The 21,157-nt window shown below is 37.7% G+C and overlaps 1 protein-coding gene across 1 annotated transcript in view; it reads right to left on the bottom strand.

Moving 5' to 3' along the window:
* LOC131185244 (mucin-5B-like) overlaps positions 1–21,157 on the bottom strand; it is a 72,428-nt gene that overhangs the window by 28,341 nt on the left and 22,930 nt on the right. Inside the window, exons 13-30 of the mRNA XM_058157604.1 lie at positions 19,950–20,087; positions 19,691–19,855; positions 19,215–19,309; positions 18,451–18,577; positions 16,702–16,954; positions 16,298–16,350; positions 14,561–14,661; positions 14,022–14,173; positions 13,350–13,488; positions 13,141–13,254; positions 11,762–11,941; positions 10,475–10,714; positions 9,757–9,913; positions 9,082–9,210; positions 5,514–5,658; positions 4,979–5,025; positions 4,708–4,893; positions 1,555–3,121 (exon numbers count right to left, since the gene is read on the bottom strand). Coding sequence (XP_058013587.1) covers positions 1,555–3,121; positions 4,708–4,893; positions 4,979–5,025; positions 5,514–5,658; positions 9,082–9,210; positions 9,757–9,913; positions 10,475–10,714; positions 11,762–11,941; positions 13,141–13,254; positions 13,350–13,488; positions 14,022–14,173; positions 14,561–14,661; positions 16,298–16,350; positions 16,702–16,954; positions 18,451–18,577; positions 19,215–19,309; positions 19,691–19,855; positions 19,950–20,087 — 3,988 coding nt within the window. The remainder of the gene's footprint in view (positions 1–1,554; positions 3,122–4,707; positions 4,894–4,978; positions 5,026–5,513; positions 5,659–9,081; positions 9,211–9,756; positions 9,914–10,474; positions 10,715–11,761; positions 11,942–13,140; positions 13,255–13,349; positions 13,489–14,021; positions 14,174–14,560; positions 14,662–16,297; positions 16,351–16,701; positions 16,955–18,450; positions 18,578–19,214; positions 19,310–19,690; positions 19,856–19,949; positions 20,088–21,157) is intronic.

The raw sequence follows: 21,157 nt of genomic DNA, 5'->3' as shown, positions 1-21,157 counted from the left end.
TGGTGACTGGTTTTGTTGATGGTGGAATAGAGAGAGTAGTGGTTGTTTGCTTTCCTGTTGTTACTTCTGCACTTGTAGACACCAGGGTTGTGCTTGGACTAGTGGTCGATGCAGTGGAGGTAATTCCAGTGGTGACTGGTTTTGTTGATGGTGGAATAGAGAGAGTAGTAGTTGTTTGCTTTCCGGTTGTTACTTCTCCACTTGTAGACACCAGGGGTGTGCTTGGACTTGTGGTCGATATTTTGTGGGGTAGGGTAGATGAACTGGATGTTTTGGAAGTGTACATTGTTTTGGCTGATGTAGGTTTGGAAGTTACTGATGTTGTGAGTGATTGGCAATGGCTGTAATCACAACACAAAAACTTCACCTGATAGTTGACACATTTATATGGTTTCTTTGTCTGCTCTGTATGGTTGCACACTAGTCCAACTTTCACATTGCACTGGATATTCTGCTCAGGGGCAGGATTCTTAGTGTGTGCATAGTCCTTTGCCTGGCATTTGATTTCCTGGGGATGCTCACAAACCAACCCACGTGCTCGTATGTCTTCAAAGCGCTCAAAATCACCATTGGGGCTAGTATTTGGATTGTGGTCATCAAACCATTGTGTCCACTGGCATTTAGGAGTGCAAGATGTGGATGTGGGTTGCACTGAGCTTAGTGTAGAAGGCTGGGAGGTAGAGGTAGTAGTCCCAATAAAATGCGGAGTTGTAGATTGAGGTATATAAGGTGGTGATGTTTTTGTTTCAGTGGATGTTGGTTACTTCTGCACTTGTAGACACCAGAGGTGTGCTTGGACTAGTGGTCAATGCAGTGGACGTAATTCCAGTGGTGACTTGTTTTGTTGATGGTGGAACAGGGAGAATAGTGGTTGTTTGCTTTCCAAGTTTTATTTCTGCACTTGTAGACACCAGGGGTGTGCTTGGACTAGTGGTCGATGCAGTGGAGGTAATTCCAGTGGTGACTGGTTTTGTTGATGGTGGAGTAGGGAGAGTAGTGGTTGTTTGCTTTGGTGTTGTTACTTCTGCACTTGTAGACACCAGGGTTGTGCTTGGACTAGTGGTCGATGCAGTGGACGTAATTCCAGTGGTGACTTGTTTTGTTGATGGTGGAACAGGGAGAGTAGTGGTTGTTTGCTTTGGTGTTGTTACTTCTGCACTTGTAGACACCAGGGTTGTGCTTGGACTAGTGGTCGATGCAGTGGAGATAATTCCAGTTGTGACTGGTTTTGTTGATGGTGGAATAGGGAGAGTAGTGGTTGTTTGCTTTGGTGTTGTTACTTCTGCACTTGTAGACACCAGGGTTGTGCTTGGACTAGTGGTCGATGCAGTGGACATAATTCCAGTGGTGACTTGTTTTGTTGATGGTGGAACAGGGAGAGTAGTGGTTGTTTGCTTTCCAAGTTTTATTTCTGCACTTGTAGACACCAGGGGTGTGCTTGGACTAGTGGTCGATGCAGTGGACGTAATTCCAGTGGTGACTGGTTTTGTTGATGTTGGAACAGGGAGAGTAGTGGTTGTTTGGTTTCCTGGTTTTATTTCTGCACTTGTAGACACCAGGGGTGTGCTTGGACTAGTGGTCGATGCAGTGGAGATAATTCCAGTGGTGACTGGTTTTGTTGATGGTGGAGTAGGGAGAGTAGTGGTTGTTTGCTTTGCTGTTGTTACTTCTGCACTTGTAGACACCAGGGGTGTGCTTGGACTAGTGGTCGATGCAGTGGAGATAATTCCAGTGGTGACTGGTTTTGTTGATGGTGGAATAGGGAGAGTAGTGGTTGTTTGCTTTGGTGTTGTTACTTCTGCACTTGTAGACACCAGGGTTGTGCTTGGACTAGTGGTCAATGCAGTGGACGTAATTCCAGTGGTGACTTGTTTTGTTGATGGTGGAACAGGGAGAGTAGTGGTTGTTTGCTTTCCAAGTTTTATTTCTGCACTTGTAGACACCAGGAGTGTGCTTGGACTAGTGGTTGATGCAGTGGAGGTAATTCCAGTGGTGACTGGTTTTGTTGATGGTGGAGTAGGGAGAGTAGTGGTTGTTTGCTTTGCTGTTGTTACTTCTGCACTTGTAGACACCAGGGGTGTGCTTGGACTAGTGGTCGATGCAGTGGAGGTAATTCCAGTGGTGACTGGTTTTGTTGATGGTGCAACAGGGAGAGTAGTGGTTGTTTGTTTTTCAGTTGTTTCTCCTGTGCTTGTGGATACCAGGGGTGTGCTTGGACTGGTGGTCGATATTATGCGCGGTAGGGTGGATGAACTGGATGTTGTGGAAGTGTACATTGTTTTGGCTGATGTAGGTTTGGAAGTTACTGATGTTGTGAGTGGTTGGCAATGGCTGTAATCACAACACAGGAATTTCACCTGGTAGTTGACACATTTATATGGTTTCTTTGTCTGCTCTGTATGGTTGCACACTAGTCCAACTTTCACATTGCACTGGATATTCTGCTCAGGGGCAGGATTCGTAGTGTGTGCATAGTCCTTTGCCTGGCATTCGATGTCTTGGGGGTGCTCACAAACCAATCCACGTGCTCGTATGTCTTCAAAGCGCTCAAAATCACCATCGGGGCTCGTTTTTGGATTGTGGTCATCAAACCATTGGGTCCACTGGCATTTAGGAGGGCAAGATGTGGATGTGGGTTGCACTGAGCTTAGTGTAGAAGGCTGGGAAGTAGGGCGAGTGGTCTCAATAAAATGTGGAGTTGTAGATTGAGGTATATAAGGTGGTGATGTTTTAGTTTCAACAATTGTTGTTGTTCCTCTGGTAGTTTTAGTAGCAGTTGTTGATGTGAAAGGACCACATGGTTCAAAATTGCAACAGAAGAATCTGACCTCATAATTGTAGCACACTCGTTGAGTCTGATCCTTGTTATTGCAAATCAAGCCATCAGTTGGTGTGCATATTATAATTTGATTGAGAGAAGACAATGGTTCATCGGGAAGTTCTTTTGCTCTGCATTCTACTTTATCTGGATTTTTGCAAAGGTTATGTCCTTTGGCTCTTATGTTTTCTGGAATTTCATAATCTCCACTGGTTGATTCATATGATGGGTAGTTAAAATCATACCAACCCATCCACCTACAAACTTTATGCACACACATTGTTGTTCTTGTTGGAATTGATTCTGTAACATAAAACATAATTGTTTCAATAATGTGTATCGAAAACCTATGCTTTTGAGGAGGAGACTCCTTTTGCCTATTGTATAATTTATTATCTAAATGTAAATATTTTTGTTTTAAAAAAAGCAGTACTCTTTGTGATGCTTGTAACTTTAAGGATACAAAATAGGAAAGAGGTTTATGTACAGGTACTCCTCGACGTACAATAGTTCATTTAGTGAGCCTTTGAAGTAATGATGTCACTGAAAGAAGTGACTTATGACCGTTTTTCACACTTATGACCGTTGCGGCATCCTTATGGTCATGTGATTTACATTTGGATGCCTGACAAATGACTCACATTTATAATGGTTGCATGTGATCCTCTTTTGCAAACTTTTCACAAGCAAAGTCAATGGGGAAACCAGATTCACATAACAGCCAGGTTACTAATTTATGAACTGCAGTGATTCACTTAACAAATGTGGCAAGAAAGGTTGTAAAATGGGACAAAACTCACTTAACCAATTTCTCACTGAGCAGCATACATTTTGGGTTCAATTGTGGTCGTAAGTTGAGGACTACCTGTATATCATTTTAATTTTATATAGAGTCATGTAACAAAACCAAGCAACTCTTGTACTTCTCATAATCATATTTTCCTTTGCTTTGGAAAATATTTATTGTACTTTAAACTTTGAATATCAATAATACAAATAATAATAATAATAAAATTGTAAGTGGATGCAAGTTCCTCTTGACACTTTTTTGTCCTGTCCTGATTTAGATAGCAGACCGTAGGAACGCTATATATTGTACAATTGTTGAATCGCTCTGTCATTATCTTTTGTCCTTTTTTAAAAAAATAGCTAGTGCTTTACATCTTTTATTTTTTAAAAATGTATTGCCTTATAAATAAATTGAAATAAATTAATATATCAATTTTGTTAAGATTTGAAATTTTTTTTCAGTCAGTGCATTCAAAATATCAGACTTAATATGCCTCTGGTGAGAAGTGAGAATGGGCCCAGGCTGTGTACAATGTCTATGTCACATTGTGACATTAACCAATAGTTGTTTGTTTGCAGGTACGTAATAAATTATCTAGAGCAGACAAGAGATCAGTACCATGATTTCTTGCTCTTCATGGATGGGACCTGTGTGATTCAAGATATAAGCACTATTCATCACTCCCTCCATCTGCATGGTAGGGCATCATCTCAACAGGCTTTGGTCTTCTCTGAAAATTTCTGCTCTTTTTTACATTCACTCTGATACTTTCTGTTTCCAGAGGTGGGAACATAGTATACAGAAAGTTGTTGATTAATTTCTGCAAAATTCAGTATTCCATCACTGGAGGAAGAAGATTCCTCCAAATTACAAGATACTTGCAGTGTAGTTTATTTGGGGCCTTTGGAATTTTTTAAATAGTTAATAGTTGTATTCTCTTCGCAGTTATTCATGTAGATCTGGTGGGGCTGATTCCCATTTTGGTTCATTTATAGCCTTTAGCAATATCTAATATCCTCTAGATGTATTGGGCAAGTATATTGGAAAAGGATCGATGCCAGAAAAGCTGGTGTCAAATCCAAACCATGGAGTGAAATACCTGTTCTACTTGATGTTGTGAATTCAAATGGTGGTTTTGTGGTAATTCCAGCACATTTGTAGACTTCTCTATTGATTGTTCCATTGACGTCACAAATTGCAGTTATACATGAACCCAAGCCATCCGTGGTATTGTAAATGACTTCCTTGTAGTTATACCTCTTTCCTTCGTAGTAGCAGTAGCAAGCTGCATTTAGAAAATAAGAATGTGTGGCTAGACAAAGTTGTATTGAACAATTTTATGGTGCTTTTAAAAAATCTTTTTAAGTTACCTTTAGTATCATGTTCACAGCTAATAATGCCTTCGTTGGTACATTTACTGTAAGAAAAAACAGTGACATATGATTCATTAAAAACACGTTCCAGTATATTTCCTATTAAATTCCACTGAATAGCTTTGCTTGCATATGTCTCAAATAGCAACATTTAACATCTCTGATGAATATCATAGGTGTTACACTAAATACGGTTCTCTAGCAACTGAAAGAAAGGGTATAATAATAACTTCAACATTTTGGTTCTCTAAAAAGCACCCAGGTTTGAGATCTCAGTGCCGTGCAAAGGAGTGAGCTCCCATTACTTGTTCCAGCTCCTGCCCACCTAGCAGTTTTCATCATTGAAAAAAAATCTATCTATGTGGTCACTAAGAGTCACCAATGCCTTGATATCACATAATCAATCAATCATACAATGAATTAACACATTATTGTAAGTATATGAAAATGAACAGGGTCGTTTGGAGTCACTGCAACATGTGTTCTGAATATACCCACTGTAACAAGGCTTGTAGTATTTATTATTACTCACCATGATTGACACACCTCTCCAGTAGTAAAGGTTTCTCCTAACTGATGATAAGTACCCTTAGCATCATAACAGCCGCAAACGCTAACACATTTCATCTCTTCCTCGCTGAAATAAGGTTTATCTCCTGGGCAATGTGGATAGCAGCCTAAGTGGAGGGAAAGGATAAAGGGCAAAGAAAAAAAAATAACCTGGATGATATTGAATTCAGACAAAGTGATGATTCACAATTAGCATTTAGGCTACTTTGGATCAATTCCAAGACCAAGATTCCACAAACTAGTCTTTTAATATGTTCTATATTACTTTAAAATTGCTAGATTGTCCCATTATAAAAGATAAACTGAATAATATCTCTTAATATTACATCCTACAACATCTTGAGTCTCCAAAGACCTATGCAAGGGTCCTTTTTGTAGACTTTAGTTCAGCATTCAATACCATCATTCCAGACATTCTTCTAACTAAGCTAAACCAGCTACAGGTACCGGAACAGACTTGTAAGTGGATCACAAGCTTCCTAACAAACAGGAAGCAGCAGGTGAAGCTAAGCAAGATCACATCAAATACCTGTACAATTAGCACAGGGCCCCCCCAAGGCTGTGTGCTCTCCCCACTTCTCTTCTCTCTGTATACCAATGACTGCATCTCCAATGATCCATTTGTTAAGCTACTGAAGTTCGCAGATGACACAACAGTGATTGGTCTCATTCGAGACAATGACGAATCCGCATATAGACGAGAGGTCGAACGACTAGCCTTGTGGTGCAACCAAAACAATCTGGAACTGAACACACTCAAAACCGTAGAAATGGTGGTAGACTTTAGGAAAAACCCTTCCATACTTCCACCTCTCACAATACTTGACAACACAGTATCAACAGTAGAAACCTTCAAATTTCTGGGTTCTATCATATCGCAAGATCTCAAATGGACAGCTAATATCAAAACATCATTAAAAAGGACAACAAAGAATGTTCTTTCTGCGCCAACTCAGTAAGCTCAAACTGCCCAAGGAGCTGCTGATCCAATTCTACAGAGGAATTATTGAGTCTGTCATTTGCACCTCTATAACTGTCTGGTTCGGTTCTGCAACCCAACAAGAAAAACACAGACTTCAGAGGATAATTAGAACTGCAGAAAAATAATTGCTACCAACTTGCCTTCCATTGAGGACCTGTATACTGCACGAATCAAGAAGAGGGCCGTGAAAATATTTGCAGATCCCTCGCATCCTGGACATAAACTGTTTCAACTCCTACCCTCAAAACGACGCTATAGAGCACTGCACACCAGAACAACTAGACACAAGAACAGTTTTTTCCCGAAGGCCATCACTCTGCTAAACAAATAATTCCCTCAACACTGTCAGACTATTTACTGAATCTGCACTACTATTAATCGTTTCATAGTTCCCATCACCAATCTCTTTCCACTTATGACTGTATGACTATAACTTGTTGCTGGCAATCTTTATGATTTATATTGATATATTGATCATCAATTGTGTTGTAAATGTTGTACCTTGATGAACGTATCTTTTCTTTTATGTACACTGAGAGCATATGCACCAAGACAAATTCCTTGTGTGTCCAATCACACTTGGCCAATAAATTCTATTCTATTCTATTCTAATATAGTCCTGGGCATTTTATGGTCCATATCTGGCCCTTTAGCCGTCCCTGTCTGGCCCTCATGAGGTCAGTTGAAAATTAGAAATCAATTATAAATAAGTGTATGCCATGCATGCAATATAATTGCATTGCTTTTACTTTGAAGGTAACTGCTATTTTTTTTTCCAATTTACTTGTGTGTGCGCATTTGTGCACCTTCATAGCCCTATTGGTCTAACTCTCCACAATAGTTCTAATTTAGAATTTGTTGTCTCCCCCCCATTGGTACCATTCTCTGGTATATGTATTTTATAGCTTTGATCAGTTTAATGATCAAATTCTTCCAAATGATATATGGAGGCCCCCTTTTTCTTTTTGCCAATTACCCTTTCTGAAATTCTCCTCTTCTGCTAAACAAATAATTCCCTCAACATTGTCAAACTATTTACTAAATCTGCACTACTATTAATCTTCTCATCGTTCCCATCACCAATCTCTTTCCACTTATGACTGTATGACTGTAACTTTGTTGCTGGTAATTCTTATGATTTATATTGATATTGATATTGATTGTTCCTGATTGCTTATTTGTACCCTATGCTTATCATTAAGTGTTGTATCATTAAGTGTTAAATTGTACCCTATGACTATCATTAAGTGTTGTAAGTGTTGTACCTTGATGAACTTATCTTTTCTTTTATGTACACTGAGAGCATATGCACCAAGACAAATTCCTTGTGTGTCCAATCACACTTGGCCAATAAAAATTCTATTCTATTCTATTCTATTCTATTCTATTCTATTCTATTCTATTCTATTCTATTCACAGTCCTAATATTCCTGATCATTACCAAGAATTAAAAAGATGGATGAAATACTGGTGTCTTGCCTTTTTATCAACCACCTCAATCTGCAACTTGAGGTAGAAAAGATTAATATTGAAATAAAAGATGCAGAAAGAAAAGGTGAACACTCTATTCAGCTTTGCACACCCATCCAGTTCAAACTCACAACTATTAAAGTAGGTGAATTATTAAATCTGATAGTAGACTTCTAGCCCCATGCCTTGGGAGGGTCTAAGAAAGATGAACTACAATTTATTTGAAGCCAAAGACAGAAACATAATAGACACCAATCTCTTTCCACTTACGACTGTATGACTGTAACTTTGTTGCTGGCAATCCTTATATATTGATATATTGACCATCAATTGTGTTGTAAATGTTGTACCTTGATGAACGTATCTTTTCTTTTATGTACACTGAGAGCATATGCACCAAGACAAATTCCTTGTGTGTCCAATCACACTTGGCCAATAAAATTCTATTCTATTCTATTTATAGAGTGATAACTTTGACCTACTATGCTATAAATAATTATTATGCTCGTATAAGATATTACCCAACTAAAATACCTTATGCCACCAGACTCGAAATTTTGGGCTTAGACAACTTAGAACTTCATCGTCTTCGGTCTGATCTAAGCATAGTACATAAAATCATCTGCTACAATGTCTTACCAGCCAATGAATACTTCAGCTTCAACCAAAACAATACAAGAGCACACAATAGATACAAACTCATGGTAAACTGATCCAAACTAGACTGCAGAAAATACGACTTCAGTAACAGAGTTGTCAACGCCTGGAATGCACTATCTTACTCTGTGGTTTCTTCCCCAAATCCCCAAAACTTTAACTTTAGACTGTCTACTGTAGACCTCACCCCATTCCTAAGAGGTCTGTAAGGGGCATGCATAAGCACACCAGTGTGCCTACCATCCTTGTCTTAAGGTTTTCTTTTATTTATACCCTTTACATGTGTTTATAATTATGATTGCACTTGTATCTATCATAAAATACATGCTTGTTGAAATAAATAAATAAATAAATAAATAAATAATAAAATAGCACGTTATAACACTAGCTGGTATACATATGATAAGAAACATCTTCTCACCTTCCAAGCCAGGTAAATGATAAGCACACCTCCCACTTGGATTCCTACAGGTCTTCATGCATGGGGCTCCACAAGGTTTGTAGTGCCATTCACATTCATCTTCGTTATTGTAATAGTCACAAAACATGGCTAAGGGAACCAAGAGAAAACCATGAAGAACCAAACACCTCAGTTCTTGAGAAATACTCCAGCTTATGTCACTATGAAAATAATCACATTTTTAATGCCTGCATTTTAATGATTGGAAGATAACCACATAGGAATGAGATGAAATAATACCCTAAGTTGATTCAAATGATTGAAGTAATGTCTATCTAGCATAGACATGGGGAATGATGACCCCTTTATGACTTGTGGACTTCGACTCCCAGAATTCTGAGCCAACATGGCTGGCTCAGGAATTCTGGGAGTTGAAGTCTACAAGTCATAAAAGGGCCATTGTTCCCCACCCCTCATCTAGCATGAAGAGTCAGACTTCTGTTTCGTATCACAGGTTGGCCTGTTGTTGATTTAATAAATATTAATAGTTGCAGAAATATCTAGATGTTTCCTTCATTGCACTTTGTAATAAGGCATGGTATGAGTCATACCATGGGGCTGATACAATCTCCAAGTTGATACTTCACTTCCCAGCTTTGGATTGCCATTGTCCATGCTATCATATATGATACTCACGGCAAATCGATGGTGTTCTCCATGATACACATACTCCATGATCACTACATACTTTAGCATATGCAGCTACAGCTGTACAGAAACATTCACAGTCTCCCCCAGTGTCACAAGCACAGGCATCAGTCACACAGGCTTCATAGTATTTAGTTGGTTCCACCTACGAAGAAATGAAACAGACACTACGTCTTTTGATCTTCTAGTGACAATTCTTTCAAACATTTGGCAAAACATTGAATAAAGGTGACTAAAATCCATTTGCTAAGGGACGTGGTCATTAAGCGAGTCATCACGTGATCTGTCCCAATTTTATGAACATTTTAACCAGTTTTTTAAGCAAATGATGCGGCTGTTAAATGAATCATATGGTCATTATGTGAATCTGGCTCCCCCAACTGATTTTGCTTTGTGGGAAGCTGGTTGGGAAGATGACCACAAAATGCTGCAACCATCATACACGCGAGCTAGTTGCCAAGTGCCCAAATTGTGATAATTTGACCTCTGGAGTCGTGTGTCAGGCTGTAACTTTCAAGACATGTCATAAGGAACTTTTTCTGAGGACATCGTAACTTCAAACCATCATTAAATGAAAGGTTGTAATTCAGGACAACTGATAGGTAGGGAGGTAGGGAGGTAGGGAAGTACACAGACAGACAGGCAGGTGATTGTCACTTGAAAGAATGATCTCCTTTGAAAAATCTGCTCTGAGAGTTTGGTGTACCTGAGAGTGGCAGGCAGCAAAGACTTCACTGTTGATGATGCTGCACTTCTTCTGAGACCAAGCTTTCCTATAAGGATTCTTGGAGCAAGGATCCTTGACACATTTGGCATCGGGGCATGTGGGTGATACCTTCCAACTGTTTCCAAACTCCAGTACGTCACCTACTACAGATCGACTCCGAGTTGTAAAGTCATTAACTCCATTTCCATCATAGTTCCCACACAGTCCACAGACCTCACCCTGAAGAGAGGAGCATACAAATTAATGGAATTCTAGAGAATGCGCAACACACTTAATGCTTGATTTTTCAGTTTAATTAATTAACATACCACCAACTCTAAAGTTAATTGATAATAGGAAAGGTTCCTTTAATATTCCTATTATTCCTACATTATTTTAACCCTTTCAATAAAAGAATAGAACTTGCGCGTGGCTTTATGTTACATTTTGAGACATTTACTACTGATTTTGTATCATGTTCATAATTTAAACTGAATTATGTTGCTAAAAATTATTACTTATAACTGAACTACCAAAGAAATCAACAGAGGAAGGGAGGGAGGGAGAGAAAGGAAGGAAAGAAAAAGAAAAAGAAAGAAGAAGAAAAAAGGAAGGAAGGAAGGAAGGAAGGAAGGAAGGAAGGAAGGAAGGAAGGAAGGAAAAAGTTTTGTTTCATTTCATTTATGAGAAGTATTAATTTAGGATCAAAAAGACTACTGCAGATTTATTCTGCCAGTTAGCTTTGGGGCCTAATGGGGATATATCACGCTGAAGGTGGCTAAGAGAAGGCCCCTCCTCCTCATCTTTTAAACTGTATATTTATACAATAAATATTCTTAATAATATTTATTGTTCATTGTTTTATTGGCTTTTAATATTTGTTTTGTTTCCAGTTATCTCTGCTTTCTCCCACAAGATGTGCTCCAAGTCTTTTCTATTAAGAATGCCATCTAATGGGACCCATGAAACATGTATTCTCCGTTGTAGGACCCGCCCTGTGGAACACACTCCTTGCCTCAAGATTTGATATTTTATTTGTGCACCGTTTGCCAGAATGATTCCAAGGGACCCTAGCATCATTTAGGCAAGGGGTGAGCCTGGTTTGTTGCTGTTGGATTTTGTTTGGTGAGTATATCTTTGCTGTTGTTGCAATGTTTTTAATTATATTATTTTGTTGATAGAGAGACACTCAAAATCATGTGCCAGTGAGGCAGCCTTATCAAACTGTTTGATAGATTCTGCAATAAATGAACAGACAATGTGTCTGACTTTTAAATTATATCTCACCTTGAATTCTGCACCAAGTTTGATAAATACAGTTGTTCCTTTGTCCCATAAGACAATTAGTTCTTTCTGAATCTCAATCATCAAGTAGATGCCCATTTGATGAATTCTATATGGTATCTGACCTCCATTCTCTCTTTTTACCACTTTATACTGCTCTTCGGTAAGTATCAGTTCATAGTTCTGGAAGAGTTGAACAAATAATAGAGAACCATGACAATTTTCCGAAGCCACCTTTTGAGTTATTTATCAAAAAATATGTACGACAGCAATTTTATTAGCCAATAGGGTAGACAAAAGCTGAACATTTCCTTAAATAAATATCATCTGCATCATCCAGTTAATAAAAACAATATATAGAATAGGGAAGAACAACATCGGACTCTACAGAAGTGGTTTCTGGGGGGATAGGTACAGCAATGGTAGAGTCTTTGAGCTAGACCAGACTAGGAAATCAACTCATGCAGGCTAAACTATTTGTATTATTAAGGTTGCAGAAACAAAAACTTCTAAGTCTGAATCTGTTTTCGTGTCCATGAAAACAAGGAAGGTCTTGTATGAGTCACTTTCTCAAGTTATAGTCCTATCCAGAACACAGGTTATCTGAGCATTGTGTCCTAGCAGCTCTTTCTCTTGTTCCTCAAGGCAGTTCATTCAATCTATTATTCTAGTGCCTTAAATGAATTCCTATTTGCATTAACTAGTTTCCTAACTACATCTTCAGTGTCTTTAAAATGTTGAAATGCGAACAGCATTTCTAGGGAAGTCTAGTATTGTACATCTTCAATAGGCTATTTGATGTATTGTTTTTAATTTCGCAAAAGAATTTAACCAGTTTACCATTCTCTCTTTGTTTGCCTACATTTTCAATTTGACATGAACAGAGGGTATGACTATATCAGTATCCCAAATGCAATACTCCATATGCTCAATGAAAGTAGTTGCATGAAGGAGCTGACTATACTATCCTCTTTCATTAAAGAAGTTATTTCTCATCGTTCCCATCACCCATCTCCTTCCATACAGACTGTATGACTGTAATTTTGTTGCTTGTATTCTTATGATTTATATTGATATTGATTGTTTCCTGATCGCTTATTTGTACCCTATGACTATCATTAAGTGTTGTACCTTATGATTCTTGATAACATATCTTTTCTTTTAGGTACACTGAGAGCATATGCACCATGACAGATTCCTTGTGTGTCCAATCACACTTAACCAATAAAAATTCTATTCTATTCTATTCTATTCTATTCTATTCTATTCTATTCTATTCTATTCTATTCTATTCTATTCTATTCTGGAAGATTTTTTTTTGGTGTGTGGAGGACATCAGGGAGTTAATGGTACATCATCAACGCTGCAGCAATGTTACTCACTTTGAAGAACACTTTAATAGATTTAGAACAAGTGGTGCCAGTGGTGCCACAAGGAATATTTTCACTGATGATTCGGAATGACCCCTGGGTGGAACTGTTCTGGCCACAATAATCCTAAGAAAGAAGGGGAAAAAATTAGACAAAAAAATGCCTTCTGTATTAGATCCAGACAGTTTCTCCAGTGAAAACAAGAAAGCAATGCTTGATACCTGCAAGAGTGTATATTCACATTGCCCATTGAAAATATAACGCTTGTCATCAAAGGTGATATAATGTCCATCACCATAAACAGCACAGGTTGATAGGCATGTCTCCATGGTACATTTCCATATCCTGTTCTTACATATACTAAAATAAGAAGAGGGAAAATGCATTTCAAGAATAATTCTCCTATTTGCACCCATAAAAGCAATTTTGTGTATAGTGTTCATGCATTACAATATATTTTAGTTGTGTAGAGTTCAGCTAAATAATTATCTCATGAACGTAGTTATAGATTAAGTGTGAAGAGGCAAGGATATGGGATAGGAAAGAAAAAAAATTGAAACAGTATTGTAAATGCCATAATTTCATCTAAGAAATTAAGAAACTATAAAAGTAAAAAAGCAAAGGAATTGAATTTTAATGTAAAGTACTTTTTAAAGAAAATTGAATTATATTTGAAAGTTGCTATTCTGTACTTTAGAAAAAGAAGGACAACATTTTCAGATTTGTTCTGAATCAATAGGTTTTCTTTTCCTTGTTATTTATGAAGAGAGTCTAGGAAAATTTGCTACAGCCAATTTGCTACAGCCAGGTTTCCCTCCCAAGGACAATATGGCCATTTTACTTTAGGAATGTATATCTCACAAAAAGTATTCTGTTTCCTAGCAAATACTTACCAAGTGTTACAGTCAACTTTGATCTTTTCCCCAGGCCGATATGTGGCCTCATTGTGAATACATGGGCACTCTTCCACAGGAATACAACCACCTTTCTCATCTGACACTAGCCCGTCTGGACATATGCAACCGGAGACACACTTTGAATTGTACTGTAAGCATCAAGAAGAAAATATGACTCAGGAGAGAGCAAACAAGTAGTCAAATAATTTGCTTTTTCAGTCCAGGTTAAATAAGGTTGGCTCAATTTAAACACAATGGTGGTGTCAATTCAGCTAGAATTGCCAGTAGGGAATGACCACCTGAATTAATAACTCCGGTCCATACCCAGAAATTCTTCTATCTGTATATGTGTATTTGAGATGGTAATAGTATGTTTCTGAATAATGAAAGACACTGAAGAAGATGGAACAATACGATTTTGAAGGAATTGGGCAAGGTAAGACTGGGGAAGAATGACTTGTCTAAGATTAATTCATGCCTTCATTGTATAGGGAACTGTTTTCCGATTTGTAATCAGATAGGGCCTCAATACTTACACAATGGCTATCAAGAGTCTGACAGCTTTTCTGACATCCGGCCCCTTTGCTGTCAGTGGTGGCATTTGTGCAGTCAAAGTAAGTCATTGGAGGGGTACATTCTATCCAGAAGAGAGAAAAAGTTGATATATCACATGAAGAGATAGATATAGATATCATGAGTTAAAAGAACTGGGCAAAAGATGTGTAAGGTCTTTGGAACTAACTTTATTCATTTGCATTGAAGTCTGTTCAACTTTCAGTTGTTATTGAGTCTCTAATTTTGTTATTGAGTTATTGAGGAAGGAAGGAAGGAAAATCTGAGTCCGATTCATTAGCAAAATATATCCCAAAGTGAATATATTCTGCCTGTAATTTTTCCAAATATTTGCAAGAAAACCAGCATTTAGTTTTGTATGCAATTTACAGCCAATAAATATTTCTAACAAGGACATGACCAACCTCTGAATTATACATCTTCACTTCTCTCAAACATTATATTTTTCCATACCCAACTTTCTAATGAAAAAAGGAAAATTCCTTCAATTTGCTTACTGTTTATATCATTTTTAAATATGTTGAAATCTCTAATATAATTTAAGCATTAAACACAATTTGGGTCCAAGCAATAATTACCTTCTTTGTCAACCCATCTACAAGATAAATGGTTCTCACTAAAATATACATTTGTAGTTTAAGCTGTGTGTATTTATCTAGGCATAAGATCCATTTTGTGCAATGGAACTTACTTCCAGTCATCATGCTCAGGATCATAGAAAATATTAAAATGCTTGTTTGTTTCTGGATTATCTTTGTTACATACTGCTATTTTATTCGCCTGGTTCGCCAGTTGTGCCCCTTTCTTGACCGGGATGCCTTATGCACGGTCACTCACGCTCTGGTCACTTCTCGTCTGGATTATTGCAATGCTCTCTACATGGGGCTACCCCTGAAGTGCACTCGGAGGCTTCAGTTAGTCCAGAATGCAGCTGCGCGGGTGATTGAGGGAGCCACACGTTGCTCCCGGGTAACACCGCTCCTGCGCAGTTTGCACTGGCTACCTGTGGTCTTTCGGGTGCGCTTCAAGGTGTTGGTTACCACCTTTAAAGCGCTCCATGGCTTAGGGCCCGGGTACTTACGGGACCGCCTGCTGTTACCCTATGCCTCCCACCGACCCGTACGCTCACACAGAGAGGGTCTTCTCAGGGTGCCGTCCACCAAGCAATGCCGGCTGGCGGCCCCCAGAGGAAGGGCCTTCTCTGTTGGAGCACCTACCCTCTGGAACGAACTTCCCCCTGGTTTGCATCAATTACCTGACCTTCGGACCTTTCGCCGTGAATTGAAAACGTACTTGTTCATCCAAGCGGGACTGGCTTAATTCTTAATTCTTAGTTTTTAAATTTTGAATTTTTTGAATTTTAATAATTTTAAATTGGTTATTCTGTTTTACTGGGTCAAATTTGACGGTTTTTAAATTTTTCGGCCATTATAGAATATGTTCTTTTAATTTGTTGTTTTAAAATTGTATATTGTATTGTTTTAAAATTGGCTGTACACCGCCCTGAGTCCTTCGGGAGAAGGGCGGTATATAAATCTAAATAATAAATAAATAAATAAATAAATAAATAAATAAATAAATAAATAAATAAATAAATAAATAAATAAAATAAATAAATAAATTTTAACTAGGCTGGTTCAATTTAAATGGAAAGATGGACCAAGAAATGTGCATGCGGGTAATGTCTCTGTATTCCTTACTTTGCTTGGATTCTCCATCACCGTAGCAGTTTAATTTTCCTTGGTTACAAGTGCTGAGTAAAAGAAATGGGAATGATTATTGTGTCCGGATTATCTGAGAATTCCTAAAGCTATTTTTTTTTTTAGTTGAGAAGCTGCAAATTATCAATTCTACCCTAAAAATATCTTTTCGAAGGCAAAGTACCTAACATAATCTAGATATAAGATTAAGTATTTAACATTTGCGGATAACCTTGTAAATGTAATAAATCTTAGTTCTTCCAAACTCTGCCCTTTATGATTTTAAGCAGTGCCATTATATCCTTATAGCAAAAATACTCTGGACCAAATGAAAACGTTCTAGACTGACGCTATTCAATCTATTCTTGATAACCAAGCTTAGTTTGTAACTTAAATCCTCTTACCATGCAACACCAAACTCATGGTAAACTTCACCAGGGAGCATGGCTGCTCCTTTGTAATAGCAGGGACATTTGTTAGCAGGCACACATATTTCAGAATCATCCATGTAAGTTCCAGGTTCACATGTACAGCCATCAACTGGGACAAATTTGATATTGCAGGTAATATCAGGTTCACTCAGTGATCGGCAAGTAGGTTGACAAGAGCTAATTTCATAGCTATAATTCAGGGATTTGGGACAGATAGCATAGTTGGCTTCAAGGAAGAAAAAGAAATAATAGTTATTTATATTGTACATTGATTACCTGTTGATTTCAAGTCTCTGATAAAGCTAAAAGAGAAATACAACACAGAGTAAGTGATTAACAACATACACAGAGCTACATCTGTGCGGAAAGCAGAAGAAAGGAACTAAGATCCATTTAGAACAACATTTAGTGTTTAGAGTTTATTTATTTACAGTTCAACACCAGTCATAAGAAAATATATCACATACTGCAGACTTAAATAGATAATAATGAAAAGTTATGAGAAAAGCCTGAAATAATTTATACTGTATGAAATGCAGTCTTTAAGCCATATCTATTTGCAAACTCTATTCCCTTCTAGTACTGGTTACCTAGCTGGGTAATAAAATGTCTAAATGAAAACAACCAAGTCAGAGAGCACTAAGGACCCCCACAGTGCTAAGAATATTGCAGCCTTCTTGGAAATACCTGGAAATTAGTAATCTAAAAAGAAAGCAGTAACCTTACCTTTTTAGGGGGGTAGAAAAAAATTGGGACCAAATGAAAGCATTCAAGGGACTGACACTATTCTGTATATTCTGAGTTTGTAGCTGGAATCCTCTTACCATACAATGCCAAACTCTTCCCTAAGAAGAAAATTATTGTTGATTTGGCATAGTATGGTCATCCTCTTCTAGCAATATGCAATTTCAGCTTTGAATATACCTTGGCTGAATTTAAGCAGAGGATCTGGCTGAGAACCAAAACACCAAAACTGATAGTCAGGATTTCCCACTTCTATTACAACACAATTTCCACTGCTCTTGGCTATCCCTATAATTTATTTATTTTTTTGCAATGTGCCCCATCGAGAAGGTTTTTATTCTTGTCCTTATTCAATGTATTCAGGAGGAAACAGGTATATAGACCTCCCTTATGAAAACTATACTTATATATGTCCCAAATGGAGGTGTTATGTGTATCACATATGTTATGAAAGAGTCCATTGCATATTCAGTGGTGAATAGATCTTAGAGCACGAATTATCAGAAGATGTTTCATAGTTTAGGATCACAATACAAAAAAAATATCCCTCTTTAAAAAAGTATATCAAACAGTTTCGTCTACTACTCCAAATACATGCATAATTCTTCATATATCCAGGTTAAATTAATTCAGAAGGAGAGGACTTTAAAGCTCAGCAACAAATAGACAACCAGTGAAAATAGAAAATCATCTTATGGATGTTTTCCAAGCATGCAGCCTTGTAGTTTGGCTGCTGCAAATTAATAGTAATTTGCTTTTAAAAATCACCTTTGTATGGAGCACATCCCAGACTCTCTGGGATGGATATAAAAAAAGTATAAATGTCCATCAGAAATTCATCATTTCATAGAAATGCCAGCAAGGGATCTGGAGATTAGCATTAAAATTATATTCAAAAGTCCATTCCTTGGCAGCACGACTAGAAAAATTTATCACAGTCTAGAATTCCTTGCTGAATGGTTTTATCAGATTACTCACAACAAGCATTGGCTCTCCATCCTGCAAGTTCAATTCCTTTGGCTCTGCATGCTCTGACATAGGACGAGAGGGCAGCACACATGCACTTCTCACCTATCTTACAAGCGCAGGCATCAAACATACAGTTCTAGAAAAAGGAAGCATATTCTTAATCAAATAATACTTTCCATGTCATTTCTTGTTATGAGGTTGACTCAGCCTTCCATCCTTCCAAGGTCAGTAAAATGAGAACCCAGATTGTTGGGGGCAGCATGGTGACTCTGTAAGCCTCTCATATATAGAGTGCTGTAAAGCACTATGGAGTGGTAGATAAGTCTAAGTGATATTGCTACTGCTATCCTATCACTAAATTGAAATTTTACATCCAATCAGATTTCAGCAGCAATCCTTTTAGTCTGTCAAACTCCTGAAGTGCATTCCACCCAGGTAGTACATTGAGCTGGGTCTGCCAGGGTTTGTTAGTAAAGTGATTTAATGTGCTTTCACATCATTTTGGCACTATAACACATGAGATTGAAAACCCAGCTCTGTGGGTGAAATTCAGTCTGTTTTTCTTCAGGAAGATCCACGGGGGTGGGTGGGTGGGTAAGGGGGGTTGGGGAATGTTTATAGAACTTTCTGCAATAACAGCCTACTGAAATTGACCAGATTCTGGCCACAAATAACATTTGCTCACTCCTCCCCTAAAGGTTGATCCTTACTTCCCACCACTGTTTATGTCTTTACAGGTAATGTTCTTAATTAAAATGGATGGATCATAGTACCGTATGATAAGCCCTTGGATTCACTATGGAGTGGCATTTAGCAAAAGGTCCTTCAGCATCAGTCAGGAGTCCACACCAATGACGGGCATATTTTTCTAAAAAGAGAAGTAAACATCCATAGTCTTTGGACCATTTCTATAGAGATACATGGCAAATTTCATCTAGAAATTATGTGCCTAGCTTCAACGTTCACAATTTTAGCATGCTAACACAGGCAACTATACCTACATCTGAAAACGTGTGAAACAAACTTGAGTCCATTTATCTCATAAACCTAAATCTTTCTCAAACTTTGCTTACAAGATCTAAATTTGCACATTTTCTGATTTCTCGCTCTTGTTATTAATGCATTGCTTTTACTCCCCTCCCCACCCCCGATTTGTAAGATTTCTATTGAGTTTTCCCTTAACAACTATGTAGAAGGAATTGAGAGGAATTGTTTTAAAGAGTGGCTATTTTGGAGTAATTCTGCCTACCATTTTCAGTGCTCACGGTGCAAGGATCATTAAAATGCTGTTTAATGTTGTCACAGGCAGCTTGAGTTTTCCAGGTATTAGCAAATGCAATTGCTGTTCCTTCTATTAATCCATTTAGGGTTTTGAAGTCATCTCTCTGGTTATGGTTAAAGTTGCCACAGAGGCCTTTAAAAGAAATTTTATAATTTGAATGATGACAAGATAACAAAATGGACTCTTTGAACCTAGGGAAGGCATAGAATTTTGAAATATTCCTTACCACACATTCTCCCTTGGAAAGATGGATCCAGATAAATGTACAACTGTAGCAAAGGTTTAATCTGGACCACGAGCTGAATCCCAGTGTTTGTTTCCAGAATAATGAAGGAATGTGAAGGCTGGAAGATTGTTACATTAGCTATGAGGAAAGAATAAATGTCATTTTGAATAAATCAGCATTTGCAGTTCTTCAGGAGAGGAGGAGCTAAATTTTGGGTAGTCCTTTGCTACCACCACATTGGTGAATTGGGAATATGCTACAGGGCTTGATTACAAAAGCTCCCTTCCAACTCTGTTGTTATTATTATTAAAAACAAAACAAAACACCCCGTATAATTACTTTTACCATGTGTTCAACTGTCATCCCAATGATATGGTGCACACAGCGTATTTCACTGTATTAGTTAAGCATCTAGCATGATGTTTTACATGGTTGCCTTCAACTCTTTGTCTCCCACCTATAAACTGGCTAGAAACAAAGCCAGTAGCCTTTTCTGGTTATTCTTTTTTTTCAGTTTTGGGTATGGTAATGACCAACTATTCTATTTCGACCCACAATTAATAAAGCATCCTACTGTCTAATTAATCTGGTTTTTTTTTTAATCTTCATCCCACTTCTCCATGGTAAGAAAGCAATTCCAAAACATTTTTCTTTTTGTGGGCAGAACTTACAGGGAATATAGACTCTTTGAAAACGTTGATACAACTTACAAAGTTAAAGCATCAAAATTCACATCTATGCAGGCACAGCAGCCAGCCTAAAGCAAAACTTCTTTCCCACGACTTTCTAAAGTTTGGTTCTCTGTTGCAGCTGCTGCTATAATAAAGCCATAGTAGCATAGTGGCTGTTACTCTTGACTCACATTCTACAAGTCAGGTAAAAGTTAGTCAGCAATAACTTTTAAAAAAAATATATTAACTTTTTCTTTAGTTACCCACTTTATGATTTTAATTGGTTTTATTTATTATCTATTTTATTTACCTAATAAGCAAATTTATATAGCCACTCACAGTGACCCTGTTCACCAGTGTAACATAAGGCCTGGATTTTCACCCCAGTTCCCAAATCACTCAAATAGATAAAGGTTGCACAGGAGTTGCTACTGTATTTCTCTGGTAGGATGGTTAAAAAAAATCCCAATTTTTCACTAGTTTACTGGTGGACTGAAACTGTTAAAGATGTAGGTTAGATTACCTATACCATTGCTT

Source organism: Ahaetulla prasina, chromosome 1 (assembly GCF_028640845.1).
Source record: "Ahaetulla prasina isolate Xishuangbanna chromosome 1, ASM2864084v1, whole genome shotgun sequence".
Classification (NCBI taxonomy): domain Eukaryota; kingdom Metazoa; phylum Chordata; class Lepidosauria; order Squamata; family Colubridae; genus Ahaetulla; species Ahaetulla prasina.
The sequence above is the reverse complement of the archived record's forward strand: the minus strand, read 5'-3'. Positions and strand labels throughout refer to the sequence as shown.